Source organism: Daktulosphaira vitifoliae, unplaced genomic scaffold, assembly GCF_025091365.1.
Source record: "Daktulosphaira vitifoliae isolate Bord-2020 unplaced genomic scaffold, ASM2509136v1 Scaffold_1, whole genome shotgun sequence".
NCBI classification, from domain to species: domain Eukaryota; kingdom Metazoa; phylum Arthropoda; class Insecta; order Hemiptera; family Phylloxeridae; genus Daktulosphaira; species Daktulosphaira vitifoliae.
In genome coordinates, this window is record NW_026099572.1 from 61,537,911 (window position 1) to 61,558,541 (window position 20,631).

General features: G+C 26.6%; 3 protein-coding genes across 8 annotated transcripts; 2 read left to right on the forward strand and 1 right to left on the reverse strand.

Annotated features, from left to right (window-relative positions):
* Positions 1-298: 298 nt before the first annotated feature.
* Positions 299-8,845, forward strand: LOC126896644 (uncharacterized). Of its 5 annotated transcripts, none has more exons than XM_050669593.1 (10): positions 299-606; positions 1,509-1,536; positions 2,036-2,090; positions 2,152-2,288; positions 2,486-2,658; positions 2,832-5,496; positions 5,559-6,524; positions 6,592-6,751; positions 6,811-7,172; positions 8,000-8,845. In XM_050669593.1, the coding sequence occupies exons 4-10, from the start codon at positions 2,156-2,158 to the stop codon at positions 8,050-8,052; spliced, it is 4,512 nt and encodes a 1,503-aa protein (XP_050525550.1). In that variant the 5' UTR covers positions 299-606; positions 1,509-1,536; positions 2,036-2,090; positions 2,152-2,155; the 3' UTR covers positions 8,053-8,845. The 5 variants fall into 5 exon arrangements, with proteins under 5 accessions (XP_050525550.1, XP_050525549.1, XP_050525548.1 ...); XM_050669592.1 differs by having other exon boundaries at positions 299-587; XM_050669591.1 differs by lacking the exon at positions 1,509-1,536.
* A 2,176-nt stretch (positions 8,846-11,021) lies between these two features.
* Positions 11,022-16,015, forward strand: LOC126904578 (26S proteasome non-ATPase regulatory subunit 12). Of its 2 annotated transcripts, none has more exons than XM_050683712.1 (8): positions 11,022-11,223; positions 11,320-11,500; positions 12,564-12,800; positions 12,875-13,158; positions 13,217-13,441; positions 13,561-13,729; positions 13,872-13,949; positions 15,721-16,015. In XM_050683712.1, exons 2-8 carry the CDS (start codon positions 11,327-11,329, stop codon positions 15,937-15,939), a joined length of 1,386 nt encoding a protein of 461 aa, XP_050539669.1. In that variant the 5' UTR covers positions 11,022-11,223; positions 11,320-11,326; the 3' UTR covers positions 15,940-16,015. The 2 variants fall into 2 exon arrangements, with proteins under 2 accessions (XP_050539669.1, XP_050539676.1); XM_050683719.1 differs by having other exon boundaries at positions 11,163-11,223; positions 11,323-11,500.
* A 114-nt stretch (positions 16,016-16,129) lies between these two features.
* On the reverse strand, positions 16,130-20,076 carry LOC126904569 (dihydrolipoyllysine-residue succinyltransferase component of 2-oxoglutarate dehydrogenase complex, mitochondrial). The gene is made up of 10 exons (XM_050683698.1): positions 19,805-20,076; positions 19,670-19,746; positions 18,317-18,393; positions 18,060-18,131; positions 17,916-17,971; positions 17,539-17,647; positions 17,042-17,399; positions 16,781-16,979; positions 16,462-16,713; positions 16,130-16,396 (listed from the first exon to the last, which is right to left on the reverse strand). The coding sequence occupies exons 1-10, from the start codon at positions 19,886-19,888 to the stop codon at positions 16,262-16,264; spliced, it is 1,419 nt and encodes a 472-aa protein (XP_050539655.1). The 5' UTR covers positions 19,889-20,076; the 3' UTR covers positions 16,130-16,261.
* Between the last annotated feature and the right edge of the window lie 555 nt (positions 20,077-20,631).

The window sequence follows — 20,631 nt, forward strand, 5'->3', positions numbered from 1 at the left end:
TATTTTGAATTTATAATTTTTCCTGACCGTCACAATAAACTGCGTATGTTATCACAGTGTAACCAACGTGCCTGTTACCACTGATGTATCAGGAATTTTTATCACAATCTCACTTATTTATGAAATATAACTTCCGAAACGAAAAAAATAAATGGATATTTATAAAGAATTATCAACTAAAATCGTATAAGTAAATAATAATAGTACTAATTTTTTAAAGTTACAAAGAAATTTAAATATACCACGGTGTCATGGGGAAATATAATTTACCAATTGGTTGGCTGTACTGTGACGGCCAGTGATGTGCATTGCAAATGGCCGCTCTTGTTATTGTTCCGTAGTCCTGTAGCGTTTCGCGATTTAACACGATAATAAAACCCCTGAGTTACGGAATCCCGTAGTCGCCCCTAAAGTTATATTGTGCGATCGCTTATACATTACGGACAGTGTTTGTGCGTCAACCGATCTTTTAAAAGCGAATGTTAACTTGAACAGAGCGGCGTTTTATCCGTGTGCGCGCGAGTGTTAGTGTGTACGCTAATAGTATCGGATGTTGCCCATCCATTGGATTACACGATCAAAACTATGTACGTAATAATAAATCGGGTAAGGCGAACGCCACTGATTTTAAAAGTTTAGTTGTTCTTTGAGTAATTAATGAAGATATTAAATAGTCCGTTAACTGTTTACGGGCGTTTTGGTCCCTTGTCTTGACTAGACGGTGGGTGTACCTCCACTCCCCGTGCATGCACAAAATGGTGGTCGGGATCCCCTCGCCGCTGTTTAGACGCGCGTTCTTGAAAGCCCGTGTATCGAATAGTTTAATTTAATTGTAGACAATTTATTACAAGTTCAAAATTCTTTTATGAAACACATCCTCTTAATTTGATTAATATAATTAGAACTTAAAAGTTCAGTGTTCTTTGCTACTAGGAAAGTTATGAAACTTTATCCTCCTTCCATTCAATTATGCTATAGTATGAAAAGAATTAAGAACTATGCATTGAATTTAACCAATTATTGAAAACATTTCAGTTTATATTCTTTGCGTTTTTTGTTTTCTTAATCTTATAAAAATAATATTCTAAATTTTCTTTTAAAATTGTTTAACGGTAATAACGAATTTTGGATGTTTGCTTGAGGTGTTAGGGAAATATTACATGATTATTAATTTAAATTCTGATATACTTGTATATTTTGTTTTTCTAGGTAAAAAGTATTTGAGAAATAACATAGATATATTATTTAATAATAGTCTTTGTTATTATTCTATTCATATGATTTAAATATTACTGATAAATTATATAACGTGTTTCAACAAACTATTAATTTTTTACATTTATCAATTTTACTGTCACTAAAAAAATTAAATTAAAATAACTTTTGATATAACTGGATATTTTCTCATTTTTTAGTGATTTAGGAATCATAAAAATCTAAATACTGAATACTTAACTCTGTATTCTATACATCTATATTTTTATGATATTAGTTTTTTTAATTAATAGATTTGACTGGTGAAAACATCATATGAAGGTAATAAAATCCTCTTTTACGAATTATAGAACTAGAGTTTTGAAAAAAAAAAAGTGGAAATAGCCAGTTTTTAAATTAAAACATTGTACTACATACAATGTTTTTTTATTTACTTATTTACAAATATTAATCTTGTAATATTGAATAAATGAATTGTTATTAAATGTATACTAGTTAACTATAAATGGTACAATAACTAAATTTACTAAATGTTAATTTTACATTTAAACTTTTGTGTTATTTATATAAAGATCAAAAATAATTTTATCTACTTTTAGAAATAATTCCCTTATAATTTTGGTGAAAATTATACTTTTATATAAACAATTTATCTATTAAATCTAGCAGAGTAAACATGCTTCTACAAATTATCCAGCTTAATTACAGTAAAACTTCAAATTGATGTTAATCATATGTGATTTGTTTAACATTTCATTGATTTTTAATTTATTTTAAGTGTCCTAGTATATACAATATTAGTTTAATTTTTGTTTTCTAGGTTAAACTAATATTCTACAAACCTACTTCATAAGAGCATGGAAGGTCTGATTATGGTAAGCTTTATGATTTATTTATAATAATTTTTATATTTTTTAATAATATCTTGGTTTTTAGTGAAATGGCCGCAAACAGCGATGGTACTACCCAGCTGGTTAAAACCGTTGTCACATGTGAAGGGGATCTGAACGATCCTGAATTTAATTTAAGGTTTAATACAATTGTTAAAGATCTGAACAAATTGTTGTTTCAAGGTGAATATTCATACTTGTATTCTTAAAGCAGTACAAAAGGCTAAATATTTTTTTTTTTTTTTTATTAGGTACCATACAAGCACCTGTAGATTATTTTAATAAACCCATAGCATGCAATGTAGACTAGACATGAATGGTACTTATAAATGATTTTTTATAATTTATTTAAAAATAACACTAGTAATTAATTATTCTAGGTTCCGCTGAAGACAAGGAGATTTATGTAAACAAACTTGAGCCATGGAATTCTGTAAAGGTCACCATTACGGTGCCACGAGAAGCTGCTGTAAAGCTTCAACAGCTGGCACAACAAGGAGATTCCAACCTTTCCAGATTAGGAATTTTGTCTGTTCAAGTCGAAGGGGATCAAGTATGTTAATATATCAAAAATTTTATATCATAAGATTTATATTAAAAGAATTATTGCCTAATAGTCTATTGAATAATCTAAGAAATAGAATATTAATTTTATGAATTAATTTGTTTTCAAAATATGTTCAATATTTAAAGTACAACTTAACTATAAGTCAAATTGATTTTTAGATAATTTCCTTGCGGCTTGGAAACAACCGATTTGGGGGGGAGAGTCAAGAAGTGGTGTTACGAACAGCACCGGGCCCTTCAAATGCCAATCAACAGATTTCTTCAGACGAAAGTACTGCTGTGAATTCATTGATCAAGGCAATGGCATCTGCAACTTCTCCTGCATTACAAACATCTTCGCAACTATCATCCTCCCAGTTCAAAAGTCCAAATGTAGTGGCAGTCGATTCCACTCCATTGCCTCCTATTCCCCCTACGCCTTCTATGGCAGAACCATCCCCAAGACCCCACATATGGCCATTTGTAAGCATGAACCAAGCTGCTCAGACCATACACAACCGAGAGTCAATGCATACTGCACCACCACCCCCTCCACCATATCCAGGATCTCAAAATGGAGTGTATAAAACCCAAAGACCAGGAGATGCTAATGCATCTGTACACTCAAGTCCATTATTGGTTAATTTATTACAAAATGAAGGTTCAGGTAAAATGCCACCACCAATGGACAAACATAAGAAGTCTATAATATCTTCTTCCAATGTGGTTAAAACTCAAGATAGCTTTTCAGGCCCCGAGTTCACCCAATCTGCATTTGCCAACGTAGCCTCAGATTTACAAGTAGTTCAAAGGTTACAAAAACTGCCTGATACAGTTACCAACAGTGCTCAGAATCGAATAGATTCAATTGGATCTCCTAATGGACCAACTGGACCAAGGTTGGTTAAACACAATGTGCCTTCCCAAGAGCTTTCACAAACCTCAAAGATAGTCAGCACGCCAAATGTACAAACTTCTTTTGCTGTTAGGCAAACATTTATATCAGGTTCATCTATGGCCCAAAACCGTCTTCAAACTGTACCCCAAAATATCACTATCACTACAAATCAGTTAAAACTTAATCAAGGTTATGTTAATCAAATAAGGCAAGGATCTGGTCCTTTAATGGCTAAACCAAATATACCCCAACAACAATTTAATCAGTCTCAAATAAGATTACAAACCCAATATAGTCCAGCTGCCTTACAAAAACCGCTACAATCAAATAATCTAATACAGCAAAGAACTGAATTGATGTCTACACAAACAACAAATGTTAGTTGTTATGATACTACTTCAGTTTTGCCTAAAAATCAATCAGTAACAAACCAAAATCTCTCTCAGACTTCCAACAACTCATTCCATTCTATGCCTAATAATAATCAATCCATAAGTATTGGACAGTCAACTAATTCTCTTAATGAAACACCTCAGCAAAACTCAAATAACCATATACAGGGTACTAATCATGGACAGTCAGTAACTGTAAATAAAAAACCTGATCCACCATCAAATGAAAATCAATTAATGCAAAGGTTGACATCTAATTCTCAACCAACTGATAATACTTCACAAGAATTTCAAAGAAGTGTGGTAACTAGTCAACCAGCCAAATCCCCATCCTTAACCTCTTCTGGTAAACAAAGACAATTTCTTATTAATCCATTAACTGGAGATATGGAACCAATGTCAAGTGATAGCAGTTCAGAGAGTGATACAGAAGATAAAATAAAAAATATCCCAGTGTCTGATGATAATTTTTATAATTTTTCTTCTCCTGTTACAAATGATCGATCAAATTCAGTATTTTCTGAAGATGAAGATACCGGATCTCCAACTTCTCGACGGAATGATACTACTACTGATCAGTCAGATTCAGAAGCAACAGTTAGATCTACTAATAGTGAAGCATCTTCTCGACATCGTTCTAGCCCGTTACCTACTCCCGGAGAAAAAATTAAACTTAGATTAAAATTGACTGAAAAAAAGGAACCATATAAAGTAGATGTATCATTTGGAAATTCATCTTTGTGCAAATTAGATAAGAGGCCATTTGGAACTCCTTCAGCATCAATACCAGGTTCATCGTCAGCTGAAGAATTAAGAGTACCTCCTCTTCATATTTCTCTAAGAGGTAGAAATGCTGCAGTTGTTGTTGGATCACGTAAAGAAAAGAAATGGAAAGACTCTGATGATGAAAGTAAAAAACCTACAGGGTGTAAAGTAAAAACTAGCATTAATCATTTGAAGACTAAAAATTCAAATCAAGATCTGTTAAAAATGTGTTCAAAACAAATGAAAGTAGAAAATATTGAAGAAGACGAGACTCGAGTTAAACTAAAAAGGCTTGATGAAGTTGAGGAACCTTCGACACCTTCAGTTGATTCTAATGAACCTGCAAACAGTTATAACCCTATTCTTCCTCCTGGTAGAATATATCCTACTGAAGCAGAAGTTGCTTCGATATTACGTTCTATGCCTAGTGATAAACACAATAAAATGAGTTTAAGTTTTAACAAAGTAAAAAAAAGAGAATCCAAAAAAAAATGCCTGCCTCGTGAAAGAGCTGGATCTATTGATGGACCAAATTTACATAGAATTATAGAACGACCTCATTCAAAAGCAAAAATAAATAAAAGTAGTGCTGTGTCACTTTTTAAAAATGTAGTTAAATCATCAGCAGTTAAAGAAGCCAGAATGATTGCTGCTGCTACTTATGGTAATAGAAATAATTTTCATGAAAAACAACGGGCTTTGAACAATGTAAATGATGCTGCTACACAGCCAAGTGGATCACAATTAACTAATAATCAAAGACGGGCAAGTGTTGACATACCTTACACAGGTAACATAAACTTAGTCATTTAAAATATCATAATTATTTAGTGACTAATTCTATTTGTTTAGGTGCACATACTTTGAATACTTCAATGGTAAAACTCAACAGGCCATTGGGAGGTCAGTCCCCTGATGCATATCTAACAAATCATTTTTCCAATCATCTTTTAACTGGTCAAAAAACTCAAGGAACGAATATTTTTCATAAAGATATGAATAAAAAATCTTTAACAGTTATTAGTCGAAAAGTGACGAATTCTAAAAGTAAAGACAGTAGAAATTCGAAATTAGAAAGTGGTGTAAAAAGAAAAGAATTTCAATTAACTACAAAAAGAAGTGAAAATTTTGTTCAAACTTCAAATTGTGTTACTGTTGGATGTGTTCAAGTAGAAAAAAGAGATGAACATTTATCGTTACCTATTACAGATATTGATGTATCTGAAAAAAATGTTAAAAAACGATTACTTGAAGATTCTTTGCCACAAGTACGAAACACAGTAAGAATTGATGCACCTGTAATTGAAGATGTAAAATGTGATAGAATTCAACCAGAAACTAAAAATTTGAATGGTGGAGATAGTCCAGCAGGTCATGGTAATACACAAGGAGAAGATTCAGGTATTGAATCAATGGATGCACTGTCTGAAAAAAGTCCTAATCAAAGTGAAAGTCCCTGTCGAAAAGATGATCAATCAATTAGTCAGAAACCAACTATAGCACTAAAACAAGATGAAACAAAACTTCAACTGATATCAGTAGAACAACCAACAACTGCTAATTCACCTGACCTGGATGATATCCAGCCATTTCGTGTGACTCCTGCATTGTATACTTATTCTAATCCAGAAAAAATTCGTGATGATTCACCACCGGTTTCACCAAAATTAGATATTGATGATATTCTTGATTCAACTGAATCACACATTGAAGGATCAAAAACTGATGATATAAATTTACTTAAATTAAAGAAACGAAAACGACTGGATTCTGAAGACAGTAAGACTGACAATGAAGCACCTGTGATGAAAAAACCTAGTGAGTACAAAATATTATAAATTCCTTACTTAAGGTTAATTAATTAAAATTTATCTAAATTTTAAAGATATTGAAAATGAAATAATAGGAAAAACTGATATGACAACTATGAATGACATTCAAGACAATAAGTCATTGCTTGAACAACTTTTAATAGATATACCTACTGATTCTGATGCTGCTAAAAAGTCATCAGTGGTCTCTACTAGGAGCACACGTTCTCATAGGTACTTAACCTTATTTTTATAAAATGTAACTTTTATAATCACAATTGTTATTTTATTAGAACAAATGCACGAGTATCTGTACCAGTCACTTCAGGCCAACAATCTCAGCCTAGTTTACCATCACCCACCCGTCGTTCTAATCGCAACACTCATCCACCTAATAGAACGTGTGCTGGCAAGTCATGTGATAGATCTGCACCTAGTAAAACTATAGAAAAAAAAGAAAAGGCACCCATATCAACACCAATTAAACTTGATAAAACACCTCTTAAATCCAATACTGTAGCTGCTACGATAAATACTAGGGCTGCTAGTGCTTCTAAGCAAATAGTGTCTTCAACCTCACCACTATTAGATACTGTTCACTCTGAAGGAGAAAAACAGACTACTAGAAGAAAAACTCGTAGTGCTTTGCCAAATAGTAAGTAAGAATTTTATATAAATTTATACAAACTTAACTCGTTATTGCTGAATTATAAAAATTCTCACATAGTTTTTGTGTTGAGACATTGCTCATTGTTATATTTTCTGCAAAAATGTGTCATTGATTTTATAACAAACTAATATATTTGTTCCAAAATTATATTATACTTATGATAAAATAATTTAATAAAGCAAAACGTTCTACATGTGACTAATAGTGTTCAAATTATGTGTCCAAGTTATAATAGGTTACTTATACTACATAACTTAATGAGTCTTAAAAACAAATGTTTATATATATTTTTTATTATTTTAATTGAGTAAAAATTTAAATAGAAAATTTGATTATATAAATTAAGGAAATGAGTCGAATTTGCCTTAATATAACTAATAAAAATTTACATGATAGAATTAAAAAAAAAAGTGTAGGCCATTTCACTTATTATTTATTACTAAGTTTATGTAGGAGCCACTAAAATATTAAAAGGAAATTTGTTTTGAATTATGATATGGTGTCATGTAAAAAATTTGTAACCATTAATAATTTGAGTTTTAGGTGTCCAAAATTATGATATATTTTAATTAGTTATGTAAACAGAAATTAATTATTAACTATTTAACAACCTAACTTTGTTTAAAATGTTTTAAGTTATATTTTATATAAAAACTTTTTTGAGAATTTGTAGGTAAATCTTAAATTTCTTTAAACTGTTTCAAAATTATTTTAAAACAATTTTTAAACAATACGTTTTATCAATTCAATATAGATGTAGTAAATTATTTTGAACAATATTTAAAAAAATTAATATTCTATTTATCTTATAGCAGATACAGAAAATGCAGCACGTCGCCGGCGAGCATCGCGTGATGGCAAATGACATACACAACCGGTGCCGACGCCGACGACACATACTACTGCGTCATCTCCGGCAATCGCCGTCGGACCCGGGTAATCTAATCAATACTTTAAAATAATTTTATTATTCATCATTTTTACCACTTGTTAGTTATTCTTAATGTATTTTGAAAGTTAAAGCTTACACATATACATTAAAACCAATTTATTATTATTTTTTTTTTTCAAATAGAAAAAAATGTAATTCTTTAGGAGTATTAAATTGCTTGTCATTTAAACTCCTTTAGTTATAATTTATTTTTTTTATTATTTAAATTTGATTTCCCTTTTTTTATTATAAAATATTTTGTAATAAATAATTGTTATTTTGTCAATGCTGTCTAAATACCTTCTTTTTTTTTTTAACAAACTGTTGGTTGTTGCCTTATGTATATTTTTTATTAGAGTTCAAAATTAGTAATGACATAATTATTGATTTAATTTAATTAACTATATTATGCTTGAATATTTTATCTTTTTTCTACATCAATGTTTCTTGTTATGTAAATATAAGTGTAAAATAATGTTGGACATTTGTTGCGTTTTCAAAAATTATAAAAAATTTATTTAAAAAAAAAAAATATTATATTATATATTATAATAATAATAATAATTTGTAAATTTTTTTTATTTACACTCAATTTTTGTAAAATGTGTCATAGGTGTCTTGTGCATTTTGTTGTCCCTTGAACATTTTATGTAAATAATTTCACATAAACCTAAGTTAAACATTCTTGTAAAATTTAAGAACTCCTTGTTACTCGTGTTTTTTTTTTTTNTAATCTAAACAATCTTAACCGTGAAAAAAGTAAGTGCAATAATTTTTTGTGTGTGTAAATAATACTTTTTTAGTGATAACTATAATAATTAGCTACACATTTTAAAGACAAATTTCGTTAAATTTTTATTTCCTTTCTGTCATTGGTGCAATTATCACAGAAACACTATTTGGCAGCTTAAATACAATTAAAAATTGATTTTCGTATTTATTAAATTTTTAAATTACATAAAATTTTATTTGCATTACACCTTTATATAATTATTGAAAAATTATAGTAAATAAAAATTTGTAATTGTTTAATTTTTTTATAGTAATTATTATATATGGTATTGTAGATTCTATTTATAAAAAATTAAGCGGAATTGATGTATATATCAGTATACATTATTTATAAATGTATAATTATATATTTGAGATGACATATACACATTTTATTATTGTAAATAGTTGTTCAGTTTTAAGAAATATATATGTTTCAGGTAATTATGTTTTATTTCATTTTTATTGCATTAATCTATTTTCTTAACATGATAATTGTCATACTATTATAATATTGAATTTTACCATTTCATTATTTAAATTTGAATTAAGTGAGTAACAAACAATTATGGATTACTCGATTGATAATTATTGCTGTAGGTATTCTTAGTTAATCAATATTTCTTATGAATTGTTTATGAAAGCTGAATGTCATTTCATAAAATTATAATTTTTGCTTTAAGTCAATGGTTCTAAGTAAAAAAAAATGAAATAATTTTTTATACACCACTGCATTAAAACTGTTAATATATAAACCATTTGAACAAAAAATATTTTTTTATAATTTTTTGAAATATTGCTTACAAAATTTCAAAAACAAACGCGTAGTCATAAAAATCAAAATAATAAAGCATTAAATGGCGTAAGGCAGAACTTATTTTTAAAGAACTAAATCTAGTTGTTTTTTATGTTAAATATCTAGCAAATAGGCTTACAATTTTAGGGAACTTATATCTAAAGTCTAGAAATAACCTTAGTTTAAAGTCTACAGTGAGTTCCACCCAACTTCTATGAAAAAACTAAAGTTTTAATAATAGAGAATAGATAAAAATTTTAGGAAGGGAATACACCACGCATTGATGTTATTTCATAACATAATTTAATCTTAATAGATTTTTATTTGAATAGGAAGACTCGTTTTTTACTTCTGTTAATAGATAAAATTCTGACGATATATACTATAGATTCTATAGTTATCTCGTCTTGTTTAAAATAATTTATTTTATTAAATTTCTATTAAGTTATATGCATAAAAAATTTTGATTTTACTGCTTTTAAAATTATTAATAGAAAAAGTCGACGCCGATAATTCATGTGTAGACTAATCACTAGGAAAGTGAGTGATTTTATGGAATTATTAGCGGTAAATAAAATTAAATGATATCATATTTTTGTATTTTTCTGATATGAGATGTATTAATATTACATAGCCATTTAAGTTTCTTTTTTCTTATTTGATAAATAACGTAGTCTTTCAATATCTATTTTTATTAACATTCGAATATATACAATGAATTTCTTTTTAACCATTTTTTGGAATAATTATTCTGAATACAAAAAAAAAATGTATTTACAAGACTATATGTTGATTATTTATAAAACATGCATAAGTGTTTACTTAGTTTCTACCTATTGAGATTTAAAATTTTATTTAAAAAAATTGCTCTGATACCAGTTGTGGTAATTATTAACTTGATTATTAATTTCAACTTATTATTAAATTTGATTTATTAACAAATAATACACTACACCAATAGAAATTGTTCGATATAATATAATATTATATTATATTGTAAATCTCATACAATATAATATATATGTACGCGAAATTTTTATTTATTTCAATGTTATAGAACAGTAAGCAACTGCCATAACCCAAAAATTAATATTTTATATATAAGATATTTATAAAAAAAAAATGTGGTGTCTTTAAATCTGTTTTATTTAGTAACATATCCCCGTTAAAAAATTATTGAAAGATTATTATTTTAACAAAAACCTCTTAAAATCTATAGTAGAACTTGAATTAAGCGGAGTCATGGAATAAAGGTACCTTATTTTTCCATGAAAATATACGATGATACGTGATTTGCAAGTTTTCAAATACAAAAAATAATTATTGATAATATAAATGTACAATAGAAAATTTTAACATATTTATTCAATCACATTTTGTATGTATTAATATCTAACAATTTTGTGGAGTTAAACTTATACAAATCATTAATACTACAAAAATTCATTTTTTAAANTTTTGTATGTATTAATATCTAACAATTTTGTGGAGTTAAACTTATACAAATCATTAATACTACAAAAATTCATTTTTTAAACGTAAGTAATCATTTAAATCTATTGCACAATTAATTAAGTTTAAATAAATAATTACTATCAAAATTTGTATGTTGTATTTTACATAAAAAAATTTAGTAGGAAGATGATGGACAATTTGGAACCTCTGACTACAGATAGTGGTCGTATGGTAAAAATGGAGGTAGATTATAGTGCCACTTGTGACGAAAAAATTTCTGTTGCTGAAAGTCTAGCTACGAGTGGTAAACTTCAAGAAGCTCTTGATGTACTTCTTGCTCTTGAAAAACAAACTAGAACTGTAAGTTAACACAAAATAAGATTACATAAAGATGGTATCAAATTGTCTTAAAATTCAAAAACATTAAAATAAAATTAATTTATAAATATTTTTGTAAAATAAACAAATCTAGTATTATGTAGTATAATTTATAATATATTAATTATGTACCTTATGTCTGTAACAGTATTACTTATTGTATTATATATTTTCTAAAAATATTAAAATAGATATAGTTTTATAGGTATAAAATAATATTTTAATTTATTACGGTTAAATAGTTAAAATTTTAATCATACATATTTGGTATATTCAAATTATTTAAATGTAAATGTAAATTTAATTTTGATCTTGAAATTTTTACTTCAGTAAATTATACAAAGGAGATCACTTTTATTAACAATAGTTTAAACTGATAGTTATAAATATATTGTCATGCAAAAAATTTCAAAATGATGTTTTAATTTTTTTTTAACAATAATATTTATTTTTTTAGCCTTTTAATCTTAAATTATTTAAGATTGAAAATTCATTGGATTACTTAACATTTTTTATTATTATTAAATTTAAACAATACAGCATTTATATATTATAAAGCTTGTTATAGAATTTTTGAACTTAAATTATTAAAAAAAAAAAGTGGAATAAAATGATTTTATCACTTCATGCACTATAGTGATTGTATAAGTGGTGCTTGAGAAAAACTATTTTAGTCTAAAATGTGTAAAAATGAGTTAATGTCATATATTATTAAAAAAATACTTTTTTTTTTGTATAATGTAAGTACTATAATATTTATACTATATTATATTATAGCCATTGTATATTTCAGACAAATTTTGAATTATGAACTTATTTTTACAAATATTTAAATTTTATAGTTTTTCCCTAGAACCATATATGGTGTTCATTAAGTAAAGAAACAGGTTTCTATTATTCTCATTTTGTAAAAATTGACCTGTTCCCTTATTTACTGAACACCTCTATATAAAATATTCATTAAGTATTTCATTTTTGAACTCACTGTATTCAATTGCATTGGTTATTACATAGTTTTATGTTTTAAAACTTAATATTATTTAAGGGATCAGATATGGTATCGACTAGTCGTGTACTGGTAGCTGTGGTACAAATGTGTTTTCATGGTAAGCAGTGGTCTTTGTTGAATGAGCACATAGTTATGCTCACCAAAAGGCGATCACAGTTGAAGCTTGCTGTTGCAGCTATGGTTAGAGAATGCTGTGCATTTATCGACCAAACTCCTAATAAGGAAATAAAGTTGAAACTTATTGAAACTTTAAGAAACGTTACTGAGGGAAAGGTAAATGCAAATCTAATTAGTTAAAGTATAGTTGTAAGTTTAAAAATAATCGAATTGTACTTAATATTTTTTAGATTTATGTGGAGGTAGAAAGAGCTCGTCTTACACAAAAATTAGCAAAAATTAAAGAAGATGAAGGTGATATAACTGGTGCTGCAAACATAATACAAGAATTACAAGTAGAGACTTATGGATCTATGAAAAAACAAGAAAAAGTAGAAATTATTCTTGAACAGATGAGATTATGTTTAGCAAAAAAAGATTATATTAGAACACAAATAATTGCTAAAAAAATTAATACTAAGTTTTTTGATGATGAAAAATCAGAAATTCAGCAACTTAAATTAAAATACTACAAGTAAATAATTAAGTTTTTCTTTTATCTGTTTTTATTTAATAATTCTATGAATTTACAGATTAATGATTGAACTTGGAGAGCACGATGGTCAATATTTGGATATCTGTCGTCATTATAGAGCTATACAAGCTACGCCTGAAATAGAAGCTGATGCTACCAAAAGAAATGCTGCTCTTCAAAATTCTATTTTATACCTGATCTTAGCTCCTTATGATAATCATCAATCTGATTTAACACACCGTATTTTACAAGATGAAGCTTTATTGAAAATCCCTAAGTATAAGTATGTATCTATATTTTTTAAATTAATCAATAATTAATACAAATAGTATAAGATTAGATTTATTTCAAATAAGAATTTGTAATTATTAAATATTAAAAAATGAATATTACATTTTATAGATCTTTTTTGCAATTGTTTACTACCATGGAGCTTATACAATGGAAAGAGTTGTGCAAAGAATATGAAAATGAGTTAAAATCTGGAGTATTAGCAACTGATGTATTTTCTAGCAATACAGAAAAGGGTACTAAACGTTGGACTGATCTGAAAAACAGAGTTGCTGAACATGTAAGTAGTTTTACAGCTGATAGTCTTTTACTATTTTTCTTTAATAATTTTATTTATTTATGTATTTTAAACTATCAAATAAATATTATATATATATATATATATATTGTATTTTGTTGTAATAAATAAATATTTTTTGTAGAATGTTCGTGTAATGGCAAAGTATTATTCCAAAATTAGAATAGTAAGGATGGCACAGCTTTTGGATATGAAATTAGAAGTTAGTATCTTTTAAAATAAGTTTTTTTCCTGGCATAACATTTCTTCATAATTCAGAGATACATAAATAAATATTTTAATCATATTAGAATAACATTAGAAAATTAAGTTATACTTTAAGGTAATATAATTCAAATACACATTAATATTAAAATGAATTCTAGCTAACACAGGTGATCTCAGAATTAGTTCTAATATATAAGGGGATGAACAATATTTGGACGATTCTTATTATTTGCGGTTAACTGAATATTTTGAGTTAAATTTTTTTAAATTATTATTATACTATAGGACTATGAAAATATTAAAAATATTATATTTTCAATTTATTAAAAAAAAAATAAAAAAATTTTTTTAAATTTCCAAAAAAATATTGAAATTTGAAATAGATTTTAAGAAAAAAAATTCTTATTAATTGTCAGTAGTAAATTTTCTGTGGTATTTTAAAATTTGTTAAAATATAAATTGTCATGAGTTTACCTAAAGATATCAAACAGAAATGTGAAAAAAGATAGAAGAAAACACTTTTTTTTTGTCATCTAGATTTTATGAAAAAATTTGGTAGCAAAATTATATTTTAACATTTTGTAATTAAATTTATACAATATTTTAAAGTTTCTAAAAATTTGAATATTTATGCATATATTAAATATATGCTTGAGTTATGTATTTTTCCTATGAAAACCAAAAATTTTAAATGAGTAAGGAATATTATTAAAATATGTTACTCTTATGACTTTTACTATCAGATTTTTTTTTGTGTGCAATTGGGTAGGTTCTTGTTTTAGATAATACTATGCTGGACATCATGTTTTAAAGAATGCTAATATTATATTAATATAAATTTATAAATATTAGATCTTTGTTAAAACAATGTATTTAAAATATAAAACAATTAAAAACAACTTGAAGGAAAATCTACCAGGCCTACTTCTGTATTTAGTTGTTTTATCTATATTGCGTATAAAATACAATTTATTTATACATATAGTTGTCTATTAATTATAGGTACAATATTACAATAACCTAAAAAAATTGATGAAAGAAAGCAAACTTTAGTTTTGATAACTAATTTTACTAAAAAAAATTTAAGTAAAATCAATCAGTCCATTACCATATTATATTGAGTAGCGGTTAATCCCATATAGGAGATATATCCTTCATTCTCTCCTTTTCATATGTTTTTGATAAAAATTATTAACTTTTGAATGAGCATCTGTTGACGCAGTAAACAATTTCATGGAAAGTTTACATACCTATAATCCCAATATATTTAAAGAACTCACCAACTACTAAAACGTCAAGCTTATTTAATTTTATCTAACAATAGCTAATATAAAATAATAGGTATAAAAGTTCCCAATACAAAACATATTTTTTGAAATTGCTGGGGTATTTACTTACTTCACGCGCCCAACTAATGGTTAAACTGTATTTAGTGTACACATATGTTCTACTTTGCCCTTTTTTTAATTAGATATGCCAATTTTTGATATTGTAAAATAAAAAAGAAAATATTCAAATTTTTACAAACTTCAAAATGTAGAAATTTAGTTATAAAACATAAGATAATTTTGCTACTAAATTTTTTCCCAGAATCTACTTTAAAAAGTTGGTTATCTCAATATGTTTTTGATATTTATTGCAAAATTAAAAAAAACAGTAACATAAAATTCTAAGTAAACCAAGTTATAAAATTTGTCAAAAAATCATGAACCATCCTATGTATTACTTTTATGTCTAAATAATTAAATAATTTAATATTTTTTTAGGATACCGAACAACTATTATCTAATATGGTTGTTGATAAATCTGTAACAGCTAAAATTGATCGACCTTCAGGTGTTGTTGAATTTTCTGTTGTGAAGTCTGTAAATGAAGTTTTAAATGAATGGTCATTTGGTCTTAATGACCTTATGCGACTTGTCAACAATACTACTCATCTTATCAACAAAGAACAGATGGTTCATAAACATTTACTATCTCATTAATTATGTACAATCTTCTGTATCGTGAATCATTTATTTTGTATTAATAATTTAGTAAAATTTAAATTCTTCTCCATTATGTTAATTTTTTTTAATTATAATGGATTTATTAAAAGCAAAAATGATATTTTTACATTGATTAAACATAATTAAATTAAAGGTGGGGGGATTGGTATGTATTGAGTCAAAAAGATATTCTACTTAAGCGTAATTTAATTTTGTTAAGTACCATAGGAGGAAAACTTTTAAATATCAAATTATTTACAAATAATTGTAAATAGTGCTTATTTAACTAAGTACATTAGGTATCTTTGTTTTTTAATTATTATAATCCAGCAACAATAATTCTTGGATCCTCAACGGCAGCTTTTATTTTACGTAAAAACAATACTGCTTCGCGACCATCAACAAGTCTATGATCATAAGTTAGAGCAATGTACATCATGGGTCTAATAACAACCTATTAAAAATTAAAAAATACATTGCATTTTTAATTCAAATATGATTTCTTCAATAGAATATTACTTGTCCTTTTAGAGCTATTGGTCTTTCAAAAATCCCATGCATTCCTAGGATTGCAGATTGAGGTGGGTTAATTATAGGAGTTCCCATAAGAGAACCAAATACCCCACCATTACTAACAGTGAATGTACCACCATCCATATCTTCTACATCTATAGCTCCTTTTCTTGCTTTTTCTCCTAGAGCAGCTATTGTTTTTTCTATATCTGCATAAGTCAAATTTTGTACATCACGCACTACAGGTACTAATAAACCCTAAAATTGTTTTATGTAATTACAACTGGGAAAAAGAAAGCTATTTAATACATGAAAGTAAGTGTACTTTGGGAGTAGCAACAGCCACAGAAATATCTACATAATCTCTATAAATAATCTCATTTCCTTCAATTACAGCATTGACTACAGGTTGATCTTGTAAAGCATAAGCTGATGCTTTTAAGAAAGCAGACATAAAACCTAGTTTTAAACCATGTTTCTTTTGAAATGCTTCTAAATTAGTTTTACGAAATTCCATAATTGCACTAAAATAAGACAATTTGAGTACTTATAGAATTATTAAAAAAATTATATTAATAATAATTACCTCATATCAACCTCATTAAATGTAGTCAACATGGCATTGGTGTTTTGTGCATCCTTTAAACGTTGCGCAATACGTTGCCGCATACGATTCATTTTTACACGATGTTCAGATCTTGTACCAGATATTTCTTTTGTGGGATCAGCTGGTGGTAGTTTGACAGTAGGGTTGTGCCTTAAGGTGGCTGGTGAAGTAGGAGGAGGAAGGGGTACTGATTTAGGTGGCACTGGTGAAGGTATTGGAGCTGTTGGCTGTGGAGGAGGTGGTACAACCGGTTGGATTGGAGGAGCAACTGAACTAGTTTCCACTGGTTTAGATGGTTGCTCATCTGTTTTAGGAGTTTTTGGTGCTGGTACACCTTCTAAAAAAAATTAAGAACTTTTGTAAAATTAAAAATTTTTGTACTCATTTTTTTCCTTTTTTTTTTTTTAATCTACTAATTAATTCAATATTTCTTAACTGAAAAGATTTATTTCTTTTTTCTTTTATTAAATTATTACCCGTAATTGTGATGGTACACAAATCCTGATGAGCCTTAACAGTTTCTCCATCTTCAACTAATCTTGAAGCAATAATTCCATTTACAGGTGAAGGAACAGGGACTGAAGTCTATTATAAATTTTTTTTATTAAACAATAAATATTTTTCACATATATTTTTAAATTAAAACTAAATTTTTTAAAGAAATAAAGAATTCACAATATAATTATTAAAAAGCCTAACTTTTAAAAGATAATTCACTTTATTATAAAAATAAATATTAAGTAAAATATTTAATTTCCCAAATAATGATAGAAAATGATATATAAAAACTCCATTATCATTAATGATAAAACTATTTTTTTAATATTAAAAATAAAAGTAATTTGAGACACACTTTATCAGTTTCAACTTCACAAACAACTTCATCAACATGAACTGTATCACCGACATCTATTTAAAAATAATTATATTATTATTATAATATAAACTATGAAAGCTACCATTGCTGATTGAATATACATAAATATTTCATACTTACTTTTTTCCCACCTTATGTCACCCTCAGAAACAGAATCAGCAAAAGCTGGTGTTTTTAATATATGTTCTTCACCTATAATAAATTTGTTTGCAAATTTCAAATCTTAAATTTTCACAAATAGTATTAAACTGTTTTATATATAAATTTATCAACTTAAATTTTAATAAATGATAAACTATCAGAACAAAATCAGATCAGTATTTTTTTAATCAAATTATAATAAAATTTATAATTGTGATTGATATACTGAGACTTACATAAAGAAGAAGTAGTTTGAAAGAAACGGCATTGATCAAAATACCTTTTGCTGAATAAATTACTCTGAACTAACATTCTAAAAAATATTTAAGAATAAGTATTATTAAAAAAAATTGTGATGTGATATTTAAAAACCATGAGTATATAGTAGAAATATTTAATTTAGAAAAAACTAGTATTTCTCAAAATATTAGTAAAACTTTTTCCATTTAAAATATCTATTCCAAATTTAAAAAATATACAGAATGTTTTAGATCTAACGACAACATTTACAACTTTTGATTCAATTATCATTTTTTTTAAATGTTTAATTTAAATAATTGTTGCTTTCTTGGACTATATTTAAAGAATAGTTCAAGTTTAAAAAGAAAATCATTTTTTTCAAAATTTAAAAATAGTCGCTTTTTAAAAGGTTTTGTAAGAACATTTTTGATAAATTGATAACAATCTTAGGACTAGTACTCATTGAGATACAAGCATTTTAATGCATAGAGTGGGTATGTAATGAAGGTGAGTGCAGCTCGTACTAACGAATGTTTACTAAACCTTCATTCCATACCCACTCTATGTATTAAAATTCTTATAAATCTATGAGTACTTGCCTTAAAATTTTTTGCAAAGGCTAAATAAAAGGTTACTTTGAAATTAAAAAAAATATATTTTAATAGTATAAAAATATACTATTAATAAAGTCTAAAACTGTAAAAAAAATTAAAAAAAAAAATTTCATCAAAATGATAATGCAATAAAAAGTAATATGCATTGTCAAATAGGTCAGAGACACTCTGTATAATACAAACTTTTTTAACAATATTAGGTAACAGATAAGTAACCCCTGTAATTTTTAAACTTTATAGACAAGCAAGATGAAAAATTAAAATTTGTCATCAGGGATAAGTGGGGTAATTATATAAGTTTTTTTTTTTTTGATAAATGCACAAGTGTTTATTTTGAATTTACATTTAATATGGTAGCAACACATAAAAACCACAAAGTTTTCAATCTAAATTAAAATATGCTAAATATTCAACAAGAAAAAAAATTATAATTAACCCAAATTATCTACATTTACACCGCTTCATCTAATATATTACTATGAATAAATTATTTTTTTACATGAATTAGTGGCCTATTGTAAAATATAATAAATCTCTAAGTTACAAATGTACAGGTGTCCTCCTAAAATTTAAAAATTATAATTTTAATTAATATCATAACTACTATACCCTTTTTTATAATATAAAAAATTATATTATATTTTATAATATAAAAATTTAAATCTCTTAACTTTACACACAGTTCAATCATAGAATTCGTAGAAAAATGTACCTAGTAATATATCTATAACTTACTGATGAGACATATCTTTTGTAGCTGTTGACAACCCTCTTGAGTTTATTTTCTTTACAAACCGCAATTTTTCAGAACTCTATTAAAAAAATAATTCAAAATTATTCAATAATTTTAAATCTCTAACATAAAATCACCTCAGATAAAAACTTGATTTTAAATTTTTTATTTTTTAAGGCGTTTTTTGGTAAAACCTTAACAATGTGTAATAGGCCGGCCATTTTAACTTGGGCAAAACCACATTAAATGCTAAACTTAAAATTGTAGCACAGACACTTATTTTGATGTTATGTAGGTCGTGAAATTATTTCTGAGTCTAATATATTGAAAAATGAAAGGGTCAGCACTTAATTGGAACTTTAGACGCTCAATTGAGAGGTCATCCAACAAAATAAGCCACCTAATTCCAATCACAAATGATAAGAATCGTATGATAATAAAATTTTAAACACATGTTTTGAGGACACATGACAATTATTACATTTTTTTTCATTCTGAAAAAATTTTTTCTTTATTTGTGATATTTGTACAGTTCTATTTTATAATGAAACTCTGTAGTATACTTTTTATAATAACATAATATTCATATTGTTGTGAAATAAATAATTTCTTCGACATTGTGGGTAATTTTTAAAAATATATTTCTATTTTTCTTTCATAAACCCCCAAAATAGTCCGGTAATAAATAAAAAAAAACCCCAGCACAGTGGGGTCGCGGCATAGTGGGGATGTTGCATAGTTGGGTCCAGTATAGATTTAATCTGACAGTGATTAAAATCACTATCATAAGAAACGCTTCGATGCAAATCAGTAGATAGTGTTTAATTCTAAGAAATTGGTGGATAATTACAAAAGCTACATTATCTGCTAGTTTCTTATTAATACCCTGATTAAGATAAAGTATGTCGAATGAAAAAGGGATTATTAAAAAATATTATTTCTCATAAAAAAATTGTGTTGATTC